At 37.9% G+C, this 22,507-nt stretch overlaps 1 protein-coding gene across 3 annotated transcripts in view; it reads left to right on the top strand.

Annotated features, from left to right (window-relative positions):
• The first annotated feature begins 261 nt into the window (after positions 1-261).
• Positions 262-22,507, top strand: part of MINDY3 (MINDY lysine 48 deubiquitinase 3) — a 49,574-nt gene continuing 27,328 nt past the window's right edge. Inside the window, exons 1-10 of one of the 3 annotated variants that reach the window (XM_040078888.1) lie at positions 293-421; positions 5,344-5,465; positions 6,954-7,033; positions 9,109-9,166; positions 9,600-9,773; positions 13,343-13,394; positions 15,252-15,366; positions 15,806-15,879; positions 16,340-16,419; positions 21,094-21,164. In XM_040078888.1, coding sequence (XP_039934822.1) covers positions 9,650-9,773; positions 13,343-13,394; positions 15,252-15,366; positions 15,806-15,879; positions 16,340-16,419; positions 21,094-21,164 — 516 coding nt within the window. In that variant the 5' untranslated portion in view covers positions 293-421; positions 5,344-5,465; positions 6,954-7,033; positions 9,109-9,166; positions 9,600-9,649. Of the gene's footprint in view, positions 422-5,343; positions 5,466-6,953; positions 7,034-9,108; positions 9,167-9,599; positions 9,774-13,342; positions 13,395-15,251; positions 15,367-15,805; positions 15,880-16,339; positions 16,420-21,093; positions 21,165-22,507 lie in introns of all 3 variants that reach the window. The other 2 variants (XM_040078869.2, XM_040078877.2) reach the window with 2 other exon arrangements.

The following is a 22,507-nucleotide window of genomic DNA, read 5'->3' as shown; positions in this document are numbered from 1 at the left end:
CCGAGAGCGAATACACAACAGTTTGATCTGGGGAACTTTCAGGTCGAAAGGCTGTTCCCATCCCGGATTTATCACTAAAACGACCACCCCGACACGCCCGCGGCCCGCGCCGGGGCCCGCGGAAGCACCAGGGCCTGCTGGGGAAGCGGAAGGGCCGCCCCGCCCCGCCCCGCTCCGCCCGCCCCGCCCCGCCCCGGCCCGGCCCGGCCCGGCCCCGCCCCGCCCGCGCGGCCCCGCCCCTCGCTCTCCTGCGCAGGGGCCGCCGGAGCCGTCGGAGTCGCCGCGCCCGCCCGGCGCCGGGGCCGCCGCCGCCCCCGCCCCGCCATGTCCGAGGCGGGCCAGGAGCTCGTCCACCTGGTGTGGGGCAAGAAAGCCGGGCCGCGCGGGCTGGCCGACACCATCTTCTGCCGCTGGGCGCAAGGTACCTGCGTGCGCCGTGCCCCGCCGGCCCTTGCCGCCGCGCTGCCCCGGCCCGCCCGCCGGGGCACACCCGCAGCTCCCCCCGCCGCCCCCGCGCCGTGGCTCCGCGTACCTGAGGGGCGCCGTGCCCTGGGCGCTGCTCGTGTGCCTTTGCCAGCGGCGCCTCGGCGCTGGCCCACGCGGAAAAATGATGCGGCAGCTTCCCTTGCTAAATAATTATTTTGGGTTTTTGCAGCGTGGTCGTCTTTAGCCACGCATCTCCACGGGAACTTAAAATTGTGTAGAAAGGGATCTGAGTTTATTAAATATAAGAACAACGCCTGATGTCGTGATTTTGCATAGGTTGTGAAAACGAACATAAGTTGTGCTTTGGTTTTGGGTTTTTTTGTGAAGAATATGTGAGTCACAAATAGACTTGGCAAAAGCGGGGCCAGGCTTGGGGCAGAGACCCACAGATTTGTCTTTTAAACTGGTTATTTGGCCGTGGAAGCAGGTGCATGCCAGCGTTAGGACATGTCAAGAGATAAAGCAGCGGTAGTGCTGGAACATGCAATATTTGTAAGGTGTTTTTTCTGTATTTAAGTTGTACAGCCAATACATGGTTTCTTCTTGATGGAGGTTTGCTTGTGATCCTTAAAAGTGCAATTGCAATGCTTGCCTATAAAAATTATATGTAAGGAATCAGTCTGTGTACCTGTCCTGGCTGAAAGAAGGGAATAATAGCCTTCTCTGTAACTTACTGTGGGCATTGAGGAGTTCTAATAATGATTTGTGTTCACCATAAAACTACTGATTACTGGAGAAAATTCGTAAGTGAAAGTGGAATTTATTGATTTTAAAAAAAAATATACATCCAGGTCTCATGTTAAAGTTGCTTGAAACAGAAGTTTCATAGTGTTCTATGTTCATTGCCTTTTTTTTTTTTTTTTTTTTTTTTTTTTTTTTTTAAACAAGGGTGTTGTCATCTACATAGTTTCAGGAGATTTCGGAGCTGTGTAGCTGCTTCCCATTGCTGGGCACAGTGCATTACCAGATTCTTTTCTTTTTCCCTAGGTTTATCTGTCTTCGGATAATTCAGTAATAATTTAGGGAGAAGAGTCAACTTCCTTCTAAGATCTAGAATTTAAGCAGGCACAGCAAAACCATTGCTTTTCCTAACAGAATTGGTTATTGAAATGTAATTACTTTCTGAAATACCTTTTTGAGTTTTGGTAACGTTGCAGTTTCAGTACAAGATGTGCACAAAGTCAGGAAAGAAGAATTGGTGTTAAAAAGCTTAATTATGTCTTTAACTGGTAATGTTGGATTGCCACAATTGACGTTTTGAAGATCGTTTATATGAGAAATTTTAGCAGTTTCAAAATTTATTGAAATGTGTGTTAGAATGTGCTGTGCTTGTGATTGAGTGAGGGTTTAATGGAAAAGGTCTCTCGAGTTCCTGGTGGCTTCTGCAGTGGAGCTGTTATTTCCAGTCTGTCTTTAGGGAAAGTCCTGTGACTAGAACATGTAGTGCATCTGTTCCCTTCTCTATATCCTTCTCAGTATAATCAATTTTGTGTAGCAAAACCCCATGACATTAAGTTAGAGGTCTTGTGTTTGGAGGTCTTGTGCTGAGATCAAAACAGTCAATTCCAGTCACTTACCTTCAGTAGCTGCATAATACTTTCACCCAGCTTTCAGTTTCTATTTTGTTGAAAAAGTTCTGCAGCATTTACTTGCTGCAAAGGAGGCCTGTGAACACTGACTCATCAAGATTTAAAAGAAAAAAAAAATCCAAACAAATATATCAAGCTTTATTATTTTGAAAGACTTGAAAGTACTCTGTTCCATATAAAAAGTGCTGAAAGCATCAAACAACTGGTTTGGTGTTGGATTTTTTTGTGTTTGTTTATATTTCTTTTGATTGTAGTGCCATCACTGGCATTTATTTCGAATACTTGCTGAACATTGTCTGATCCTTTCTCAAACCCTTTGGAAGTTGAGAGCTATGATTTTCATTTGGAAAGAGGAGTAGGCAGTAGGGATGGTGTTGAGGAACATAAGACTGATAGCTATCAGTTTCTCAGTGAAGACAGCGCATTCCAGGAATCTTGTTATGCACCAAACTCATTAACCATCATACTCATTTGAAGACAGGCTGTTTTGCAAACAGTTTGGAGAACTGACCCAGCTCATGTGGATGTGCTGTTGGAATTTGGTGGCAGTAATTCCCTCAGGTTTCTGCACTGGCAACTTTAAATATATTTGTTTTATTCTGGATTTAACAAAGGCATGGCTGTAAAGTTGTGATGGTTTTCGTGTGGAGCTCTTAAGAGAATTTTTTTTCTTTATGATTGCAGCAGATTTTGCAGTTTGAACCTTGTGGATTCCATTTCCCAGAATCCTCAAAGCAGACACAGGAATGTAGTGCAAAGCTTCAGTCTGCTCTTCGGTGTTTTCTGGCATAGATATGAGGACTTGGGAAGGAGCTGAGAAAATGACTGAACCGTGAATGAACATAACTATGTTAGGAGTATGTTGATCCAAGGGACAATTTTCATGCATAAAACTGCTCTTCAGATCATCCCCAAGGCATGAGGCATCATGTCTGTCCAGTACAAATGTCTGGCAGATTTGTGCACTGCATCCTTTCAGAATTACATAAGCTGTGTTCTCACTGGTCTTTGGAAAGAAAGCTATGGAGTGGTCTTCTCAAACAAGCATTTAACTGCAAAAGCATAGTGGGAAGTACAGTTTATGTGTATATAGATAACATACAGTGTAAAAAGGTCCATTTTGTCTGGATTCTCTTCCAGCTTCCAGTTGCCCAGTTTAGTGGTAGCTTACCAGGGCAGCTTGCATACATTCCTCAATCCCTTGCAGGACTTCCTGTGTCTTTATCCACAACACATTCAGTGGAGTTTTGTTGTGATACTGCTGTAGTAAATGCTCCTTCCTTTATGTGGGCAGGAAAATGTTTTTGTTTGTTGAGGGTTTTTCTCCCCACAGATAATTTCATTTTACTGTAAAAATATGCTTGGAAAACCCAAAGCCACAAGCAAAATATGTATCATTCTATTCCCAGCGCTAGAGAAAGAATGAAACATTAAGATTTGTTGTAAACCTCATGCTTGGGTAATAATGTGTTATTCTAGTGTTTCCATCAGGTAGTTCTTGTACCTCAAAAGAGGAAAAGAAATATGCTTCCATGGTGAGAGGTGGCTTTAGTCACTTGGTTTGCTTAGCTTGGAGAAGAGGAGATGGAGGAGAGACCTCATTGTGGTCTTCAGCATCCACACGAGGGGAAGTGAGGGGGCAGATACTGATCTCTTCACTCTTGTGACAGTGACTGGACTTGAGAAAATGCCATGAAGCTGAGTCAGAGGAGGTTTAGGTTGGGTGTGAGGAAGTGGTTTGAAAGACCAGACAGTTGAGCACTGGAACGGCTCCCTAGGTAAGTGATCCCAGCACCAAGCTTGACAGAGTTAAGGAGCCCTTGGACAATGTCCCTCGGGCACATGGTGTGACTCTTGGGGTCATGTGCAGGGACAGGAGTTGGACTTGATGATCCCTGTGGGTCCCTTCCAACTCAACATATTCTGTGATTCTAGGATAAAAGATTACTAGCAAAGTATCTTTATAGCTAGACTGAATGAGCAGGAGTTCTTCTAACCTGGTTAGTGTTGCATGCTCTTTGCTAATTGCCTTGTCTCTTGCATTCCGGTAGAATTGAGTTTTGTACAGAGTGAAAATACAGAAGAGACACAGCATCCTTTGTGAAATGACAGTTATGTCTATGGTGTCTTGGATGGAAAAATATTTTTTAGAAATAGGCTGGTAATAAAAAGATGCAGGAGAGTGGTGGAGTAGTCATACTAGAAAATGAATGGGTTTTGTAGTACTTTGGACTGTGATGTGGCATATTGGATGAAGGATAACAGTGGGTAACTAAGTTACACGCTAATTTTGGCAAACTACATAGAGGAGCTAAGAATTAGACACAAGAAAGAAACATGGACTTTCATAATGCCAAATGGGGAAATAAGGTGAATAAAACTTTGTGTTATGCAATTACATTGGACAAAGGATATAAAGATAGATCTATCAGTGTCGTTACTCAAAATATTGGGCAATGCACTGGCTACCAACAGGAATCTAGATCCACTCCAACTCCATCACACTGCCCCAAAAGGTTAAAGCAGCAGAGCAGTAGTGATGTTGAAAAACTTGGGTCAATGTAGCGTTTAATAGGGTTATAAATGACATGGAAGATATACGGTAATGACATTATATTGTTTCTTGCAGGGAAATGATGCTAATTATACTCATGGATAAAATACAGACAGAATAATTTAGAAAATACTATTTTGGCTGTGTTACATCTTTTTTCTTTTTGAAATTTTATCTTGAGTGAGAAGAGGTGGGTAGTAGGTATGGATGGTTGAGAGAGAGAGTAAGCAGAAGTTACTCTGGATTGGAGATGGTCATCTTGGTAGCTTGAGGGTTGGCCGGTCCATTCTTATGAATCATAAGGAAGAGTATGGGGTTGAAGAGTGTTTACAGAGATTTCCCAAAAGGTGACTTTTATGGAAGATTAAAAAGGTAAGTAGATGTGGTTTCAGGCTGAGGTAGACTTGAACCCAGCTTGAGTTCAGAATGCTGTTTTCTGAAATTTTACCTGAGCTGACTTCCAGTTCTGTAAAACTTTTGAAAAAGAGCAAGACCATACTGCCTGAACCCCAATTTTTGCTTAACAGCTTTTAGAATCCTAATATTTATTAAGCATTAAGCAGCATTTAAGTAATAAGAAGTGTTTCCTTAGGTATTTTTTATGTGTTTTGCCTGTGGTTGTATTCTGTGAAATTCTGTGTGATATCAACTTTACGTTGTCTATCTCAAAATTTCATTCATCCTGGTGGATCACTCAATGTTCTTTGTTTTTAGGAAGCAATTTTGAAAAACAGGGCAGGGTTAAGCTGAGACAGTTCATACCTTCTATAAGAAGCCTGAAGAATGTGAAGCAAATTCAAGATTTCTTAAGTGTGCTTTAGTGGTACCACACCCAAGTATGTTGTTTTTCTGCAGAAACAAATCATTAAAACAACTAAAAAACAAGCTCTCTTGTTGAAGTGTGCTTAGATGGCATGCAGTAACGCTTCAAAGCAGAGGAGGACTTACCTTTTAATATTCTAAGCCTGCACAAACCAATTCAGAAAGTTGAAAGGACTGATGATACTTCTTAGTAGTTAACAGGGCAGTGAAATGGCATTACTGCAAACTTTGGTTCAAGTATGAATTAATAGAGCTTCATTGCTACATCAGGTGATGCTAGATCTAAGTAGGCTTGACATGGGCACCTATGTTTGGGATATAAAATACATCATTGTAATACACATTTGCACATGTGGTTAAAAATAAACCTGAAGCCTTTGGTCAGATACAGCAGAAACCCCATGGCTACTCTGATCCTTTTTAAAACAAAAAGTTCACATTGTTGTGGAACAACTACTATTCTGTGACGAATAGAGATGCTTTTATTATGGCAGCATGTAATCCTACAGAATTGGGAAGAGGAGAAATTGTTGGGAAGTAGCACTGAACCTTCTTTCTGCTGAGACTGACACTGTCAGTCCGTGATAAAATGCGTGTATGTCCTTTTCTGCCTGCTTCTACTTGCTTGTGTTTGCTGTTTACTTGCTGACCACAGTTGCATGGTTTCTAGATTACAGTGAACTAGAATGACTTTGGCACAGTCTTATCATAACTTAAAAGGATAATGCAAAACACCACTAAGTTGCCTTGTGTCAGCTTCATCAAGGTAATTGTATGTGCATTTATCCATGAGAAATGAAAGCTATGAATCACCTTGTCTTAAAGACAAGTTTAAGGGCAAGGTAGTAATGAAACAGTTCTGAAGTAATTGCTCGTATTTGCTTTATTATGTGACTGTAAGATAAGTGTGATATACAAATGCATTAAAGCTGGAGGGGGAAAATAGGTGATATTTCATCTCAGTAAATGTAGTGTATCTTCTGTGAAAGAACACCATTAAGAGGTTTGATTCAGGGGTTGCAAGTGAATATTTAAGCTACTCAGCATATTTCAGTCTTAATAGGATGCACTGATAGGTCAAAAATGAGATCACCGAGAGGCATACTGTGCCATTCATCAGGAATAGAGTGTATTATATGTGTTTGGTGAAGGTTCCAAGATGTATTTTGATTACATATGTAGACAAAAACCAACACACAAATTTTAATTAATTGATAGGAAATAAACTATCATAAAATAAAATCCATGGTTTAAGTTAGAAATCTTTTGTTGAAAAGCCTAGCTGTTGGACCTTTGTGGTCCTTAATTGCAGATATAAATAATTAATTTCTGTCCCTTCAGCTGTACACATGATTTTTTGCTTCTGATAGTTTAACCATATGCAGCTACATTAGCAAGGAAGCAAAAACCTTATTTTTAAAGGTGAATCAATCGTGTAATACAAGGAGTATTACATACTTGTTTACGTATTTGATTAAGTAAAATCCTTTTTCATTTGACAGGATTTGTCTTTAGCGACTCTGAATCAACTGCATTAGAACAATTTGAAGGTGGCCCTTGTGCAGTGATAGCACCTGTGCAGGTAAGATGCCTTTATTATAGGAAATGTTTAAAATCAGTGAGGCAAAATTTTGTTCTTTATATATTTGGAGTTAAAATAAATATGAAAAAATTGCAGATCTTTTGTATTTTGATTTCATCATTCATGTGGGGAGGAGGCAAAATCTCTGTTAAAAGGCAGGGATGGGCATGGGCTGATTTTGAACTAGTTTTGCAGAAGGACATTTGTTTGAGGAAATGCAGCAGGCTGATCCAAGCAGTAGCTTCAAAATCAGGAATGCATTATAAAGGGGAGGAGGAAAAGATCAGATACAAATTTAATCCTAATCCTTTTGCATCTTTTGAATTCCCTGCCCTTAAGGATAGTATCTATGTGACAATGCCTTTTTTTTTGTAATTCTGTATTAGAAATATTTGAAGAAGTCAATTTTCACAACTGATGAGGATTGCTATGTACTAAAAGGGGAAAAATTATAAATTCCTAATTAGCAGAACAGTTGAAATATATATTTTATTCCTGATCATGTGCTTAGGATTTCACTAAACCAACCAAACCAACTGTGGTTGTGATTTTTTTTTTTTTTGTCCTCTTACTCGATGTACCTTGCAGGCCGTGCATGCTCTTTGCAGTGCTGTTTCAGGGCTGTTCAGACTGCTGGGTGGACATAGGAGTTCTAGGCTGAATCTGTTCTGCTGGAGCAGTTTATTTAACTCTGCTCTTCATTCTCATAGGAGCACCTTGTAGCAGCAGGCAGGCTTTGAGTCATGGACCAGATTACTTTTTCTGGTAACCTGCTGGTGATGCCTCTTAAACACAGCTCAGATTCTGCAGATATGTCTCAGTCTGGTTGGGGGCCTTGTCCACTCATATGGGACATACTTAAATTGTGTAGCAGAGTGAATCTGATCATGAACTGGAAGGTAATTGGGTCAGTCGACTGACGCTGTGGAATTGATTGCATCTCTGGTGTGTATAATGTCATAAAACCTCTGCCACTCTTCATGCTGGTCCCACCAAAAGACTTGTACCACAGGAAGAGGCACCATTTGTTTATGTGGCAAACAATCAATAAAAAAACTATTTTACTATGAATTGTACTCCATAGTGTGGCTCTCTAGTTCCGTGGTCTTAAAACCAGATGCAGAATGTCTGGTCTTTGACATTAGAAATACAAGTCTTTTATTTGGAGGACTGGAGAAAGTAAAGAATAGCATCAGCCAGCTCTTTAAAGGCAGTGCCAAATCTTTAACATAAAAAATGTACATGTAGATAAATATTTTTTTAGGTGATGTAGTTAAACTTCCTTGAAATTAAGTAATTAAAGCATATTTAAAAGTGAATTTAGTTCCAGCTAGGGAAGGAGGAAGGGATAAAACAGATCTTGTGGTGCCTGCTGCTGCTGTGCATTACTAGAAGGGTGTGCAAAAGATCTGTAATGCATGAACGGGGTGAGCGTGTCAGGAACGCAGTGAAAGTTGAACTAGCTGTCTCTGAGGTGCTGAAAATACCTGAAATTGCATCTTACAAAGCAATTAGAAAACCCAAGCTTCTGTTTCATGAAGTTTCTTCTTTCACTGTTCCTTCTCTGTAACTTAGAGCTTTTTTTTTTTTTAATTGTGGCATTAGCCGCATTGATGATAAAACAGGGATATGGAGATGCATAGGATTTCTTTAACCTGATCTGCAAGTTATTATTTGCAATGGTTAAAAGAGGTGGGCTTGTTAACTACTAAAGGGGTTTGTGTTAGTGACTAGAGGTGTCTTGTACTGCTGATCAATTATACTGAACAGTATTTGTGCCTTCATTATAGCAGTCCTGCGAGTCTGGAGGTGTATATGCCAATATGCACTACATGTATTTGAAGTGTACTAGGTTTAAGCTCAATGATTTGAATGTAGTTATGAGGCCACCTTTGTAGGTGGTTTGGTAGGGAAAAGTCAGTAAAGGGGGGTGGCTCAGAGTCTTGTTCTGAATGGTAAGCACCTTGAAACTCTCCTAAAAACATGCAAAAATGCTTTGGTGTAGAGCTTGTGACATAAAGTAAAAGGTGGTGTTGTCTTGTATTTTAATAATATTTTGCTATTTGATAACAAAGGCATTCCTTTTGAAGAGGCTTTTTACCAGTGAAAAGTCTACTTGGAGAGACTGTCCAGGTACTGAGACCTCTTTTTCCCCTCATTATTTTTCCATTTTCTTTATTTGTAAAGCATGTCTTAGTTCAAAAAATTTAAAATATTTCACACTTTTTTTGTTTGTGTGCTTCTATACCATGTGTATACTATGTGCTTCAGAACTCCTATTTGTGATGTCTATGCTAGTCCTTAATACTTCTGTGTTTTTATAAATACTTAATTGAAGTCTGTTATTAGGAAAGGGAATGGGTTACAAATCCTATAAAACTATGTTTTTCTAAAGACAGCTTTATAATCTTTGGTCCAGTATAGTCAAAGAACTATTAACATTAATAATTAATGAGGTAAAATTAATAATTATTGAGATAGCATTAATGTATAAAAAAGATACTAGTAGCTTATATATGACAATGGTTCTTAGCAGTCAGACTCACGTGGGTTTCTGATCTTTCAGAAGAGGAGCAGAAGAACCTTCTCTGTCATACATTATGTGATATTTTGGAAATGGCTTGTTCTGATAATTCTGACTCATACTGTCTGGCAACATGGATAAGAGGAAAAACAACCGAAGAAACTGCTAGTATTTCTGAAAGTCCTGCAGAATCTAGTCATCAAGAGGAGCAACCTTGTAAGATGTATTTCTATGCTAAATTACCCGTCACTTAGTGAAATATTACATAGCTTTTGAGGGACCGCTGCTTTTTTATTAATTCACAAGATGGGGTTTTGCCTTTGTGATTCCATTTTCAAAAGACAGATTTTTTTGTCTGTTGTAATTAGAGGCATTGATCCTTTTTGTTGCAAGCAATGTGCTGTCTAACACTGGACTTCTAACATGCATGTTTCTTTAGAATGTCAGCAATTTCTGTAATCTCCAGTTTTATTTTGTAATTTACTGGGGCCTGATACATCTTTAATTTTGAAACATCTACATGCTACTTTGCACTGGAAGAATACTTGTCACTTGTTGCTTTAGAAAAATGTTGTAGAAAATTTTCCAATGCTTTATTTATTCTAAAATATTCTGGATCCCCTTTTATGGAGAGGTAGTCTTTTTTTTAATTGTCTGTGCAGTACCAAACAATTTAAATCAACTTCTAGTGAATGACCATCTTTTTTTGTAGGTTAGAATTTTTCAATTACCTGCTTTTTGCAAATGTCTTCATTCCTTCATTAGTTACTGGCATCAAAGATCCAGGAGACATCATCTGTTGCACTGAGACATCCAGTCATACCTAACTACTGCAGAGTCAGTGACATGTAAAGTTTGTCTGTGCACATATGATCAGAGAGTTGTATTTATTAATCTTTTAACAGGAGAGATCTAGTGTCTTAAAAGATAAGCTGCTTTTTCTTTTAGTTTTTGTTCACAATGTGTGCCATAAGAAGTAAGAAAATCTCTTCACGTGAGAATATTGCTTATAGAGTTGCCATCTTTTGATGGAGGGAACATGATATTCATCAGTTTGTGGCATAACTACAAAGTAAAAATTGTACAGATAGATTTATCTGTGCGCAGCTAGTTACAGCGGTTTATAGTGCTGGAGCTCTTTGTTACAAGTCATCTTCATCAGCTTCTAGCAAGTGCTCCCTGTGCTTTAGAAGGCTCAAACAATAATAATTAAAATTACATTTAATTGAAAATGCAGGCATTGCATAAGAGTACCAAGGTGAGCATTTTTTAAAGTAAGAAAAAGTGTTATACAGAAAGTTTTATCTGCAACTTTTCTGAAAAAAAAAAAAAAAAAAAAGTCTTTTTTTGCAAGATAAGGCAGTTATAACTCTTGAAATTCCTAATTTTTTTTTCCCTTTTTTTCATTGTCTCTGAAGCTATTCCCAATAATAGAAAGTTTGTTTTCTAGATAAAGTGAAGGACAGACTAGTTATCTACAGGATCTTACTGTCCTGTTTTTTAATGTATTGCTTGGTTTCAAAGGACTTTTTAACTGTAGGAAATGTTCAACAGTCTTCCTAAACACACACTCAAGTTAATAATTACTTTCAACACTGACACTTATGAACTAATCCATTCTATTACATAACTACATTTTTTATGTTTCCGTACAAGACTCCATGTTCTGCCTGATTTGTCCTTAATAGTATGGAATGTGCTCAAGGAAGACCAGGATACATTTACCATGTACATACAGCCTGTTTATGTCATGGGCAGTGTTCATCTCTTTCCCTGTTTCTATTCAGCATTCTCTGCTAGACACTGAATGCATCTCTTGCATGTGCGGTATTTTGCCTTCAAGGTGTAATGCAAGACATTTATCGATTGAAGATAGTTAGGTTTGGGCTTTTTTCCCTTCCTCTGTCCTGCTATTTACCTGTAAACCATCTTCTTAGCTTGGTTAGGGGTGGGACAAAGATGTTGAGGAGAAGATGGTAATGCAGAGTTGTGTAACTGCTAGTGCAAAGGAATATATTTATTTCTTGCTTGGCTGCTGTACTCAATAAGAATAGAAACTGGCATTGTCATAGTTGATAGGACTTAAGAGATGAGTTGGGTGAGCAGGGAGTATTACAGATACAGTTCCATATGGCAGGCTATTTGAGAACTGAATATGGGGATATGTTTATAATAAAGCCATGAAATATGCTTAGACACAGCATGATAGACTATAATTTTAAGAGTTTCTAAACAATTGTATTTCTCATACATTTCATGTTCTCTTGCGGTTCATTCTTTTTCATTCCACTAAGCACTGTCTTTATTTAGCATTGTTTGGATTGTGTATAGCTCTACTTCTCTTTAGAATTTCTACTTATTTCCCTTTATTTCAAATACTAATTCTCTTAGCATTTCACTCTGTTCTTTGGTAACAGAATGAAACTGCCTATCATCCTGCTGTGTGAACAAAAGGTGGATTCGAGCACACTTACTGAATGCAGTAGCATTTTACATCTGCTTTTGTGGTGTATAGCAGTCACTTGTTGGCCATGTGTTGACTTTAGTAGTGCAAGTTCCCAGGTTCAAAGATTGCTTTATATTATTTAGTCCCTCTAACCTTCTGCTTACAAAAACACGTGTTCTTCAAGCAAGGTTAGTTTTTGCAGCATTTTCTGCAATTTAGTTTCATTGTTTCATATTTTATAAATATCTTAAAAATAAAAATACATTCTTTTAAGTCCAGTTTTACTCTTGGAAATCTAAGGAACTCATTTTAGTTTTTCAAATGACAAAAACTGAAATTCTTAAGACTGCTGCTGCTATATTTCTTAAGTAGAAAATTAAAGTATTCTGTTCCTTGAGAATCATTTGCATGTTGCAGTTGCATTTAGGACAAATTAAGTGCAACTTTCAAAATACAATCAGAATGGGCATAAAATGCCTTTTTGGGAATTCTGGTGGAAAGAATTAATCAGTAGTACTAGCCCTGATGGCTTCAGAACTTAACTGAATTGTATGCAGCCACATTCCATAGCTCGGTGGTCAGACGTTGTTTAAATATTCCGCATCAAGTGGTATCTATCAAGAAGTAGATCTGTCTATTTTGTGTATTTCTCTACTAGCAGAAAGATAAAAAAAAGAAAAAAGAAAGATATAAAGCCTGTGTTGAACTTGGGAAAACACTAATGCTGTATTTTTTTATGTCTTGGACACAACACTAATTTGAAAGGCTGTTTATCCATTATTGAAAGAAAACAACGAGAACTTAAAAACAGAGTATGTAACACCGTGTAGAATAATTCTACTTTTTTGTTTGTAATAAATAAGCATTAAAGGGGAAAAAATGAACTAAATTTTAGTAGCAGAAGTGTATATTCAAAGAAAAAATACAGCTTACCTACACTGATAAAATGATCCAAATAATCATGCTTGCTTTTCTAGGAAATAGTACTTCTTGTTGACCTGCAGAATTATATCTGTAATATGCATATGCTTGGTGACTTTGTGACAGCCACATTTTGAACAAAATCAACAGCTCAATATATGACGAATATTTCCAAGACTACACACTCCAGTGGCTTTGTGCTTTTAATAAATTGATTAGTCCAAATAGAAATGTTCTCACTAATTTGTATGGTGGAATCTTAATGTTGCAGTAAATTAGTTTATACTAATCAGTTAAATTTAAATGTCAGGAGAGGATTAAAAATATAATTAGAGCTTGAAAGTATTCTAGCTTGCTGTGTGTATCTTGTGTCATTTTTTTGCCATGTGTAGTGCTGAAAAGTGTCTCTTGTGTATAGCTGCCTTGGCTGTCGAAGAGCTTGGCTTTGAGCGATTTCATGCATTAATTCAGTAAGTAATATGTTGGAACATTTAAAATACAATATTTTGAAGTTACACTAATATTCACAGGCCTGAAAGGGGTATGCTGAGGAACTTTCTGTGTGTTACTCTTCAGGTTAAACTTGGATTTCGAGTTTGGGTTTGGGGGGTTTTGTGTTTTTTCTTTGCATTTTAGCTATTTAAAATGGAATAGTATTTTGAGCATAAGTATTAGGCTTTAAAATAAAACTGGAGCAACATAATGTGATAAATTTGCCAGATAATTTAAGCATTTCAAGTTTATGAACGCAGAGTTCTGTGTATCTTATCAAGATTCCTATTTGGGTTAAAGAAGTTAATCCTCAATATTTATATAATGTTCATTGTACTTTTTCCTGTTAGAGATATCATAAGAAACATTTTTTAAATGTTTCCTATACAAGACTGTTTTTTGTTTCGTACTTTAAACACCGTTCTTTTTTGGCAGTCTAAACCCAGAGCTCACAGTTCTGTGAGCTTATATTTAAGGGTAACAGCCTTTTATTTTCACAGTGAACAGTTGAGTAAATAATATACAAATCAATCCCCAAAGAGCAAATAAATAGCATCAGCATTCCAAAAAACACCTGAGTTGGAAAATGGTGCTAATTAGAACTGAAATAACCACAGCTCATTTTATCAGTAGTAATTATAATTTATCTTTTAAACCCATTGTCATATAAGGAAATAAGAAAGAGGAGAATATAAATAAAAATTTTTTATAACCTTAGCTGCTCAAATTTCCTGCCCTGCCTCCTCCCCTGCTGATCACCCCTTCAATCTTTGGACTTGTAGTACCCAATTTTTTATTTTTTTTTTTCTGTCATTCTCACTGGGAATGAATGCTCTGGCATTTGCCTTTAGACAACAGATGGATTTCAGAACTGGCTTTGCCTCACATACCTTGTATGCTGTGTGTACTCTACTGATGAAGAAAGGATGTTTAGAATCAAGGGTTAGCCAGACTAAACCCATCTATGGATATATTTTTGTGGATATTTGTTTATTTTTAAACAAAGCTTATTAAAAGTGTGCAAGAAATCAGAAATAAAATAATATACCTGTTTGTGTAGGATAAGCAAAGACTATGAATTACTCAAACTAATGTTTGTGTTCTGTAGCGTAGTATTTAGCTCTAACTACCCAAGAAATTGAAAGTGTATTGCTTCACCTGGGATATTGGTGAATTTCAAACTTTCCTCAGTTTTTATTACAGTTTTTTTTTTCCTTTTTAAACATGGTCACATGGTGTTACCTTATCATCCAGGCAGTCACCACACTGTGCAATAAGATAGTCTCCCAAATGTTCAATGTTTTGAACAATTTGATTTTTCCAGAGCTAGTGTCTAACAAAGTCAAATTCTTACGGGAAATATAGTAATTTCTTCAAAAGCCTGGAAGATAGTCTTACCTGGTTCAGCAGAAGGTTTATTTCTCCATTGTTTATGGGCTGATTGTCTTTCAGAACACTGTATAATGCAAATGTTATTTTGGTAACATACAGTCTATTTGCAATTTCAGTTACAGTGTTTTATAGAATTACGGTAGTGGTGCGAGCCATTCAACTCGTTCACACGTGTATATAACTTTATGGTTAGTGTTTGCATATCAAAATTGTTCATATTTGCCTTTTGCTCCAGAATTATTTATCATCTTCAGATGGCAGTTACTGTAACTCCAGAAGAGCTGCTGTGTCATTCTGTATATAACACCAGATCTGTCCTACTTTTACTTTGACATTTTCATGTTAGGTGTTAGTGATTCTTGGTTGTGCTTTGTGACACTATTCTGATGCTTCATCTAAATACATATCTCTTTTCTGTTTTTTGTTATTGTTTTTTTCTTTAGCAAACGAGCATTCAAAAGCTTCCCTGAACTGAAGGATGCAGTTTGGGATCAATATTCAGCATGGACAAATAGATTTGGAGTATTGCTCTTTCTGTATTCTGTAATACTGACAAAGGTTTGTGGGCTGCTTGGTGTATTTTGTGGGTGGGTTTTATTTCTTTGTTAAGAGAAAGTTTGGTCATGTAACCCTTTTTCTGTAAAAGTTGAACAATAAACTGATGAACCAAGTCAAGTCCAGATAAATGGATGAAATGGTATTTTCATCTATGTTGCAGTACCATTCCAGCCTAAAAATTTGAAAGGCTCAGCCCTTTGGGGTTTTTTGGCTTTTGGTTTGTCTTTTTCTCTTTTCATCTGGGAGACTTACACATTTTTAGAACATCCATCCTTACAAGATGTTGAAAACATCTTCCTTCGAAGAGAAAGCAGCCTGTTGAGTTACCAATTCATGTGAAAATATCAGCCTCCCAATGTTCTAGTGTTGCATTCTGTTGTTGTATAAACATTGCAGCTCATTCCTTAAGATAACAAAAATGTTTGTAATTTTTCTGCAGGGTATTGAAAACATAAAAAATGAAATTGAAGATGCAACTGAGCCATTGATAGATCCTGTTTATGGTCATGGAAGGTAAGCTGCAATATAGGTTTGCTACCACTTAAAATAGATTTGTGGGCTTATTTTTTATCTTATGTAACTGATCATTCTTTTAGGAAATTACTGACATTAAAAGACAGACTCAATTATAACTTTAAAATAACTAAAAGTTACACTGAAAAGTGTGTCTTTTTCACTGCTAACTCCTTTTAGTATATCAGTTTTGAGGAAATGCTGTTCTTGTTGTACTTTCAGATGGATAATTCTCAAATTCAGGGCTACATTCTATGTCAAGCTTGTGTTGGAAAGAGTGGAGATGCTAATTAGTGTTCCTGAATTAAAATACACACTAGTTAATGGAAAGTCGTTACAAAATGTCTGCTTGGGCAATCCAATAATTTTTTAATTTTTTACAGATAATCATGTTTTTTGAACTAAATTGCATGTCCCTCTTAATTTCTTATGTCTTACATAATTTCTTTTTGTTGTGCAGCCAAAGTTTGATTAATTTGCTGTTGACGGGACATGCTGTTTCTAACGTGTGGGATGGAGACAGAGAATGTTCAGGAATGAGTAAGTTGAATCTAAATTTATGCTTGTTCTTATTTTTTACATTCTCTGAGATGCTGACCTATAGATTTGGAATATACTCAATACCTGTTTTGATAGTCTCCTTGTTTACTGCCCTTGGATTTAAGTAGACCTCAAATGGAAATAAAACGTACTTGCACAAAATTGCTTTTGTTAGTATCAGTGAATACAGGATTGTCAGCTGCAAGTTGAACGTAGAGGTTACCTGATGACCTAAGATGATGGAAGGGAGGGAGTGCAGTCTCTGCAGTTTGGGAAGTTTGAAGACAGGGCCACTATTCAAGACAGCCACATCAGACTAGAGAAATGGACTGACAGTGATGTCCTGAGCTGCGCCCAAGTCCTACCCCCAGCATGGAATAAACCCATGGAAAGCACAGGGCAGCGCTGGCTGGCTGGGAAGCAGCCTTGTAGAAAAGGATCCAAGGCCCTTGGGGGCAGTGAGTTGCACTCAGCCACTGGTGTGTTTTTCTGCATCGTGGGCTGTGCAGGAGGGTAGCCAGCAGCTGAAGAGAAATGCTGGTTCTTTCCCTCGAGCTGGCGCTTGGGAGATAATGGTGTGTCCAGTTTTGGGCTCCCCGATGAAGGAAAGACATTGATGTAGTGGAGTGATTCAGTGATGGCTCATGATTAGAGGGCTTCTGTGTTGTTTGCGTTTCATTTTACAAACAGAGATGATATAGAAACAGGAACAGTTTAAATTGTAAAAGCGTTTTCTTCCATTGCTGCAAAGTCCAGCTCAGGTTCATCACCGTGTTTCTTGCAATGATTTTCCATCATCTAAGTCAGCACTGAAAATACTTGCTTGAAATGAGGTTCAGGACAGATCCATGCAAAACCTGAACCAAAATGCCCTGATTTGATGGTGAACAGGTAGTATAATCTCCTTTGAGACATCTTAGATTTGCTCTTGGTTCGGATTTCATGCAGCCTATACTTTTAGACTTACAGAATGTCATTTGGATATTCTATCTAGCTTTCCTCTATTTGACATTGTAATCATTTATCCCACCTATTTCTAATTGAAATTTGTTTCAATTACCTTTCTGGGTTTTATTTGTATGTTCTCTTCAGTATTTTTAATTTTTTCTCTTTGATTATGATTTATCAGTGTGAATTTTTAGATTATGATCGATCAATCAGTCTGAATTGTTCTCAGAGCTTTCCTTTACATTAGGCTAAGTCGTTATTCTGCAATTCAATATATTGCTTTCAAAAACTCTGAGTTCATTCCCTCCTTTGCCTTTCAGATTATCTTTCTGGTAGGCTTTATTTCTTAGTTATCCAAGTTGGATTTTTCTCCTTTTCTGAAAATGCTGAACTTGATTTGGGCACAGTAACAGTCTGCATTTAGGTTTTTAGTTCTGCCCTGAAAACCCACAGCCAGAACTCCCATAGAGTCTGTCTCTTTTTGTGGAGAGTGGAGGAACAGAAAATGATCTTTAGTACTTCCTAAGGATCTGGTATTATATGTCCTGTTACTTTCTCTGACCAGTCATGTAATTGGACTTTACTAATGGGAGCCCTCCATTTTCTTGAAGCCTTTGGATAAATACAGTCAGAACCTGCTTCTTCACTGTCATAAGTCTATAATCATATCTGTTACCAAGTGATTTGTTGTAGTCTATCAGAAAGAAAGATAAAGAGCAGCTGGTACTGTTCACAACTTCTTAGGGAAGGCTGAATTTTGGATACAATGTCACATTTCCTTAGTATAGATACCCTATTGTCATCTTTTCTTTGAGCATTTGTCTTGAATTTTGTTTCTCTTTGTGTGTAAAACCTTTAGCTTCTTTCATGTCAATGCTTATGAGCATTTCATCCAGAACGGGTGCAGGTGTCAAAATAACAAGGCCTTAATACTGTTTTATTCAGATGTTATCTAAAGTCACTTTACCTCTTGTTCAACTATTTAGATAAGTAGTTTTTAATTAATAAATAATTAACATTATTTATAAGCCATTTTAAAGGTACTGCCACTAATTTTAGCAGTGACGAAAGCACAGACTTAATTTCAAAAGTGAGGAATTACGGTGTGTTTGCAGATTGTACTCAGAGCGCTGACTCCCACAGTATTGCGTATTTGCCAAATAGGGTACGAGTTAGCGACTGGAATTGTTCTTGGCCACTGGTGGCAAAAATGCCGGTGAAATGATTTCTTCTTTGACTATCTACGTGTTCTCCTTCAAACCATTTTTTCTTATTCTGATCTCTGCTGCCACAGCTGTGCACAGGGAAGTTCCGGGGAGGTGGTGGGGGGTTTTTACGCTTTGTCCGCGCGGTTGTTCCTGCGGGCGCGGTCGCAGCTCCCCGCGAGTGCCGCCGGGGCTGGAGCCGCTCTTGCGGGCGGGGCCGCGGCTTGGTGGGCCTGCTGTGGCCGCTGGGTGGCGCTGTGCCGATGCGGGTGCTAGCAGAAATGTGCTCGGACATTTGAGTCCTTTGCAAAAGTCGTTTTCCAAGCAAGGGAACCAAACTTTGTGACAAGAGGCGTAAATAATTAATTTTCTTAGTTGATCTTTGGTGTTATCAGATGTCGTCCAGTCATCTTCTCTCTTTGTGGGGTGAGGATATTAACAGAATAAACTTTTAGTGCATCTAATTTTGTTTCTTCGTAAATCATCTGAGAGTTTTTGGGTTTGTGTCTCTCCTTTCTGTTGGCTAATTCTGAAGGAGGCATGGGTAGACCAGTGACTACAAGCTGAAGTTAACCTAGGAACTTCCAGATGCAGTCTGTGTAGCTTAACTACTAACTGTTAAGAATATTCACACTGTGTGACTACTGTTGCAGACAGAATCCCAGCACTCTCTAGTTATCAGTGAGCGTTCTCATCTAGTTATCTGTCAGGGGAACAAAGTACTTGATCTTAGAATTATTTTGAATAATTTTCTGAATAATAAATATTATTTAAATATTACTTTGTTGTTCTGCACCCAGGTATTGGCTCCTACATCTGAAGCCCTAGTTTAGCAGACTGAATTTTACATTGATTTGTGGTACTGGTTTTTAAGAAATATATGTGATGCATAAAATTACTTCTCTAATGTACTATTGCTTACTTCTGCCACTCATTTCCTTCATTGCACACATAAATGTGCTATTTCTGTGTTTTAGCTGTTCCCTAGTTCACAGGATTCTTCACTGTTTTTTTTTTTAATTGGGCTATAGCTCTTTTTCCCCCAGCTCAAAGAAAGGATCAATTGTCTCAGTGTATGGCAATTTATAGCCACTCAGCTATAAGCCAGTGAGATAATGGGGTTTTGCAAAAAATAATCTATGCACCCCTGAATATTTTAAGTCCAAGCAAGTTTGAAGGTAATCTGTTAAAGTGCTGCTTTCAGATCAAAGAATTTCACTGCAAAGAGCCTTTTAAAATGTATAGCTCACACTCTAAGGAAGGAGTTGTACTTCTAGACGCAAAGGTAGTGAATAAGCTAATGTTTGTAAGTTTTTTGGGTTTTGATTTTCAGAATTGAATGTATGGGGACTTTTGCTTAACAGTAGAGGGCAAAATTAAACCATTACTATAATAACTGTTCTTCACTATTGCAAAATTCAGTGAGGTAAACTTGAAGTTGATTAAGGGAGGATGGCATGCCTGGTACTGCAGAGCTCACTTCTGCAAATCTTTTAGATTCAGAATGGGTTCTTTCACTTGCTGTGCTCCTGAGGCTTTAGCCCTTGGATAAAGATGTCAGTTTTATGCTGTTGTACACAAATGATTGGTGTGAAAAATTGTACTTGAGACTTAGTGTTTTAGAGGGAACTTTCAAATATGAAAGATTGTTCAGCAAAAAAAGGAAATCCAGGTATTCTTAAATTGATCATAGTATACATTTCCAGTATGTGCTGCTCTTGTTAGACGGTGTTGGGGGATCTAGCAGAGCTGTTCTAAGCAGGCATACTTGGAACTCCTTAGATGATGTATCTGAAAGCCCAGAGCTTCTTCCAAATCTATAATTAGGTTTGAAGCTTGAATTTTGAAGTACTTTTTCTTTATATTAGAGGACCTCAAGTATGCTCCGTAAATGCTCTTCCAATCAGTAGTACATAAATATTTCAGCTGTTCCTGGCAGCTGTGTGTGTGTTTGAGAGCTTTAACTGGAAGTCAGTATCGAAAATCAAATTAGTTTTTCTGCTAACAAAACTATTATTTCCAAAATTGTGTTTTATTATTCAGAATCTGAAATGGTTAAGATAAATATGGCCAAGGAACTCTAAGGAAAAAAGAGGGAAAGAGGGAGAAACATTCATTTATGCATATATATGGGATTTTCTCTTCAAGATAGCTGTTTTTCTTAGAGTTTTCCCTAAGAATAATTGTGATGTAAGTTGCAAGTTGTTCCTCTCCTACAAAGTCCAACAGGTTTTCAAAAGAGGCTATCAACAGGAAGCTCTTAAAACCGTGAGTCTGGATCTTATTTTACAGAGAGATCTTACTTTATAGAGAGATACTGAGAGAGATCTTATTTATAGAGATCTTGTTTTATAGGGAGAGAAATTACCATTTTTGTATATACGTTGATGATTTGCTGTTTTTCCTAAAACTGCATAACTTAAACTGTTATTAAATGACTAATTTTGAAAGTAAGAAAAAATGGCTTACAGTAGGACTTGCAGATTTTTCTTGAATAAATTTTGTGTTTTCTTTTGAACAGAACTTCTTGGCATACACAAACAGGCAACAGTAGGCTTTTTGACGTTGATGGAGTCTCTGAGATATTGTAAGGTAATGTTGTAATGTTTTCTACATAATTTAAAAATTTTCTTTTGTTAAGGTGTTGTGGGCTTTTTTAACAGTGTTACTAAAAGCTTTATTGTGTACTATTGAAGATCTTAAAGAACTTTCAAATAATGTCCAAATTTAATCTGAGACTAATATATTAAGACAAATGTGTGATAAAATTGTTAAATGCATCTTACTGAGTAAATATTGTTTGGTGCTATTTAAATTAAACTTTATTGCAGCAATTGATTATTGCTAGTTAGAAGCTTATGTTTTTATTAAAATAACTGTAGTGAAGGTTATGTAGATGGTAACTGTGAAGTCCCAAAATAGCTTGCTGTTATGTTGCAGTTTTATGATCTCTTTTTATGCTGTCACTGTCTTCCATTTAAAATAAATATGCCTAAGTAAAAATTATAAAACTACTATTAAGCAACTGTATTCTAAATATAACCTATTCAAAACTTAAATGGTATTTTACGTATTTATCTCCGAACATTTGAAAGTTGCTGATGTGCACCTTAGTCCATATTGTTTCTTCCTGTTGTGACAGAATTTCTTGATTTCTGGTTTTTATTTGAGAAATTCCGTGCTTTAACCACAGCCAGCAACCAAGTCCCACACACCTGCTCACTTGCTCCCCCAGCAGCAGAATCAGTGAGAGAGTAAGAAGGATTCAAGCTGAAAAACGCATGGGTCGAGTTAAAGGCAGTTTAATAGGGAGGGAAAAAAGCCTCATACACAAGCAAAGCAGAACAAGAAATTGACTACAGCTTCTTCAGCCATGTCCAGGAGAGCATGGTCCCATCAAGCGTAACAGTTACTTGGAAAGACAAATGCATCACTCCAAATGTCCCCCCATTCCTACTTCTTCCCTCCCACTTTATATCCTTTGCTCACTTTCGGTCACCTGTCCCAGCTGTGTCTCCTCCCAGCCTCCCTTCCACCCCATCTCCCTTGCCAGTGTGGCTGTAAAGAAGGCAGAAAAGGCCTTGGCTCTGTGTAAGCTCTCTCAGCCACAACAAATCATCTCTATATTATCAACCACGTGTTTTGCACAAACGCAGAATGCAGCCCCATACCAGCCACCGTGAAGAGAATTAACCCTATTCGTTCCAAAGCAGCACATTCCACCCCTTCTTCCGTACCATTTATGTCATGCTCAGGTCCCACACTGTTCAATACAACCTCATTAACTACCACCCTCCTTCTCACCCTTTGATACAAAATATGTATGTCATTCCCTTCATCTGACCACCCCTGCTGAATGCCTGTACAATGTCCACAAAACATCCTTTGAGTTCACTAGTCCATGGCTTCAGGCTCCATCTCTTCTGGTGGTCACT

This window comes from Hirundo rustica, chromosome 1, assembly GCF_015227805.2.
Source record: "Hirundo rustica isolate bHirRus1 chromosome 1, bHirRus1.pri.v3, whole genome shotgun sequence".
Classification (NCBI taxonomy): Eukaryota; Metazoa; Chordata; class Aves; order Passeriformes; family Hirundinidae; genus Hirundo; species Hirundo rustica.
Note: the sequence above shows the minus strand (reverse complement) of the source record. Positions and strands in the feature narration are given on the sequence as shown.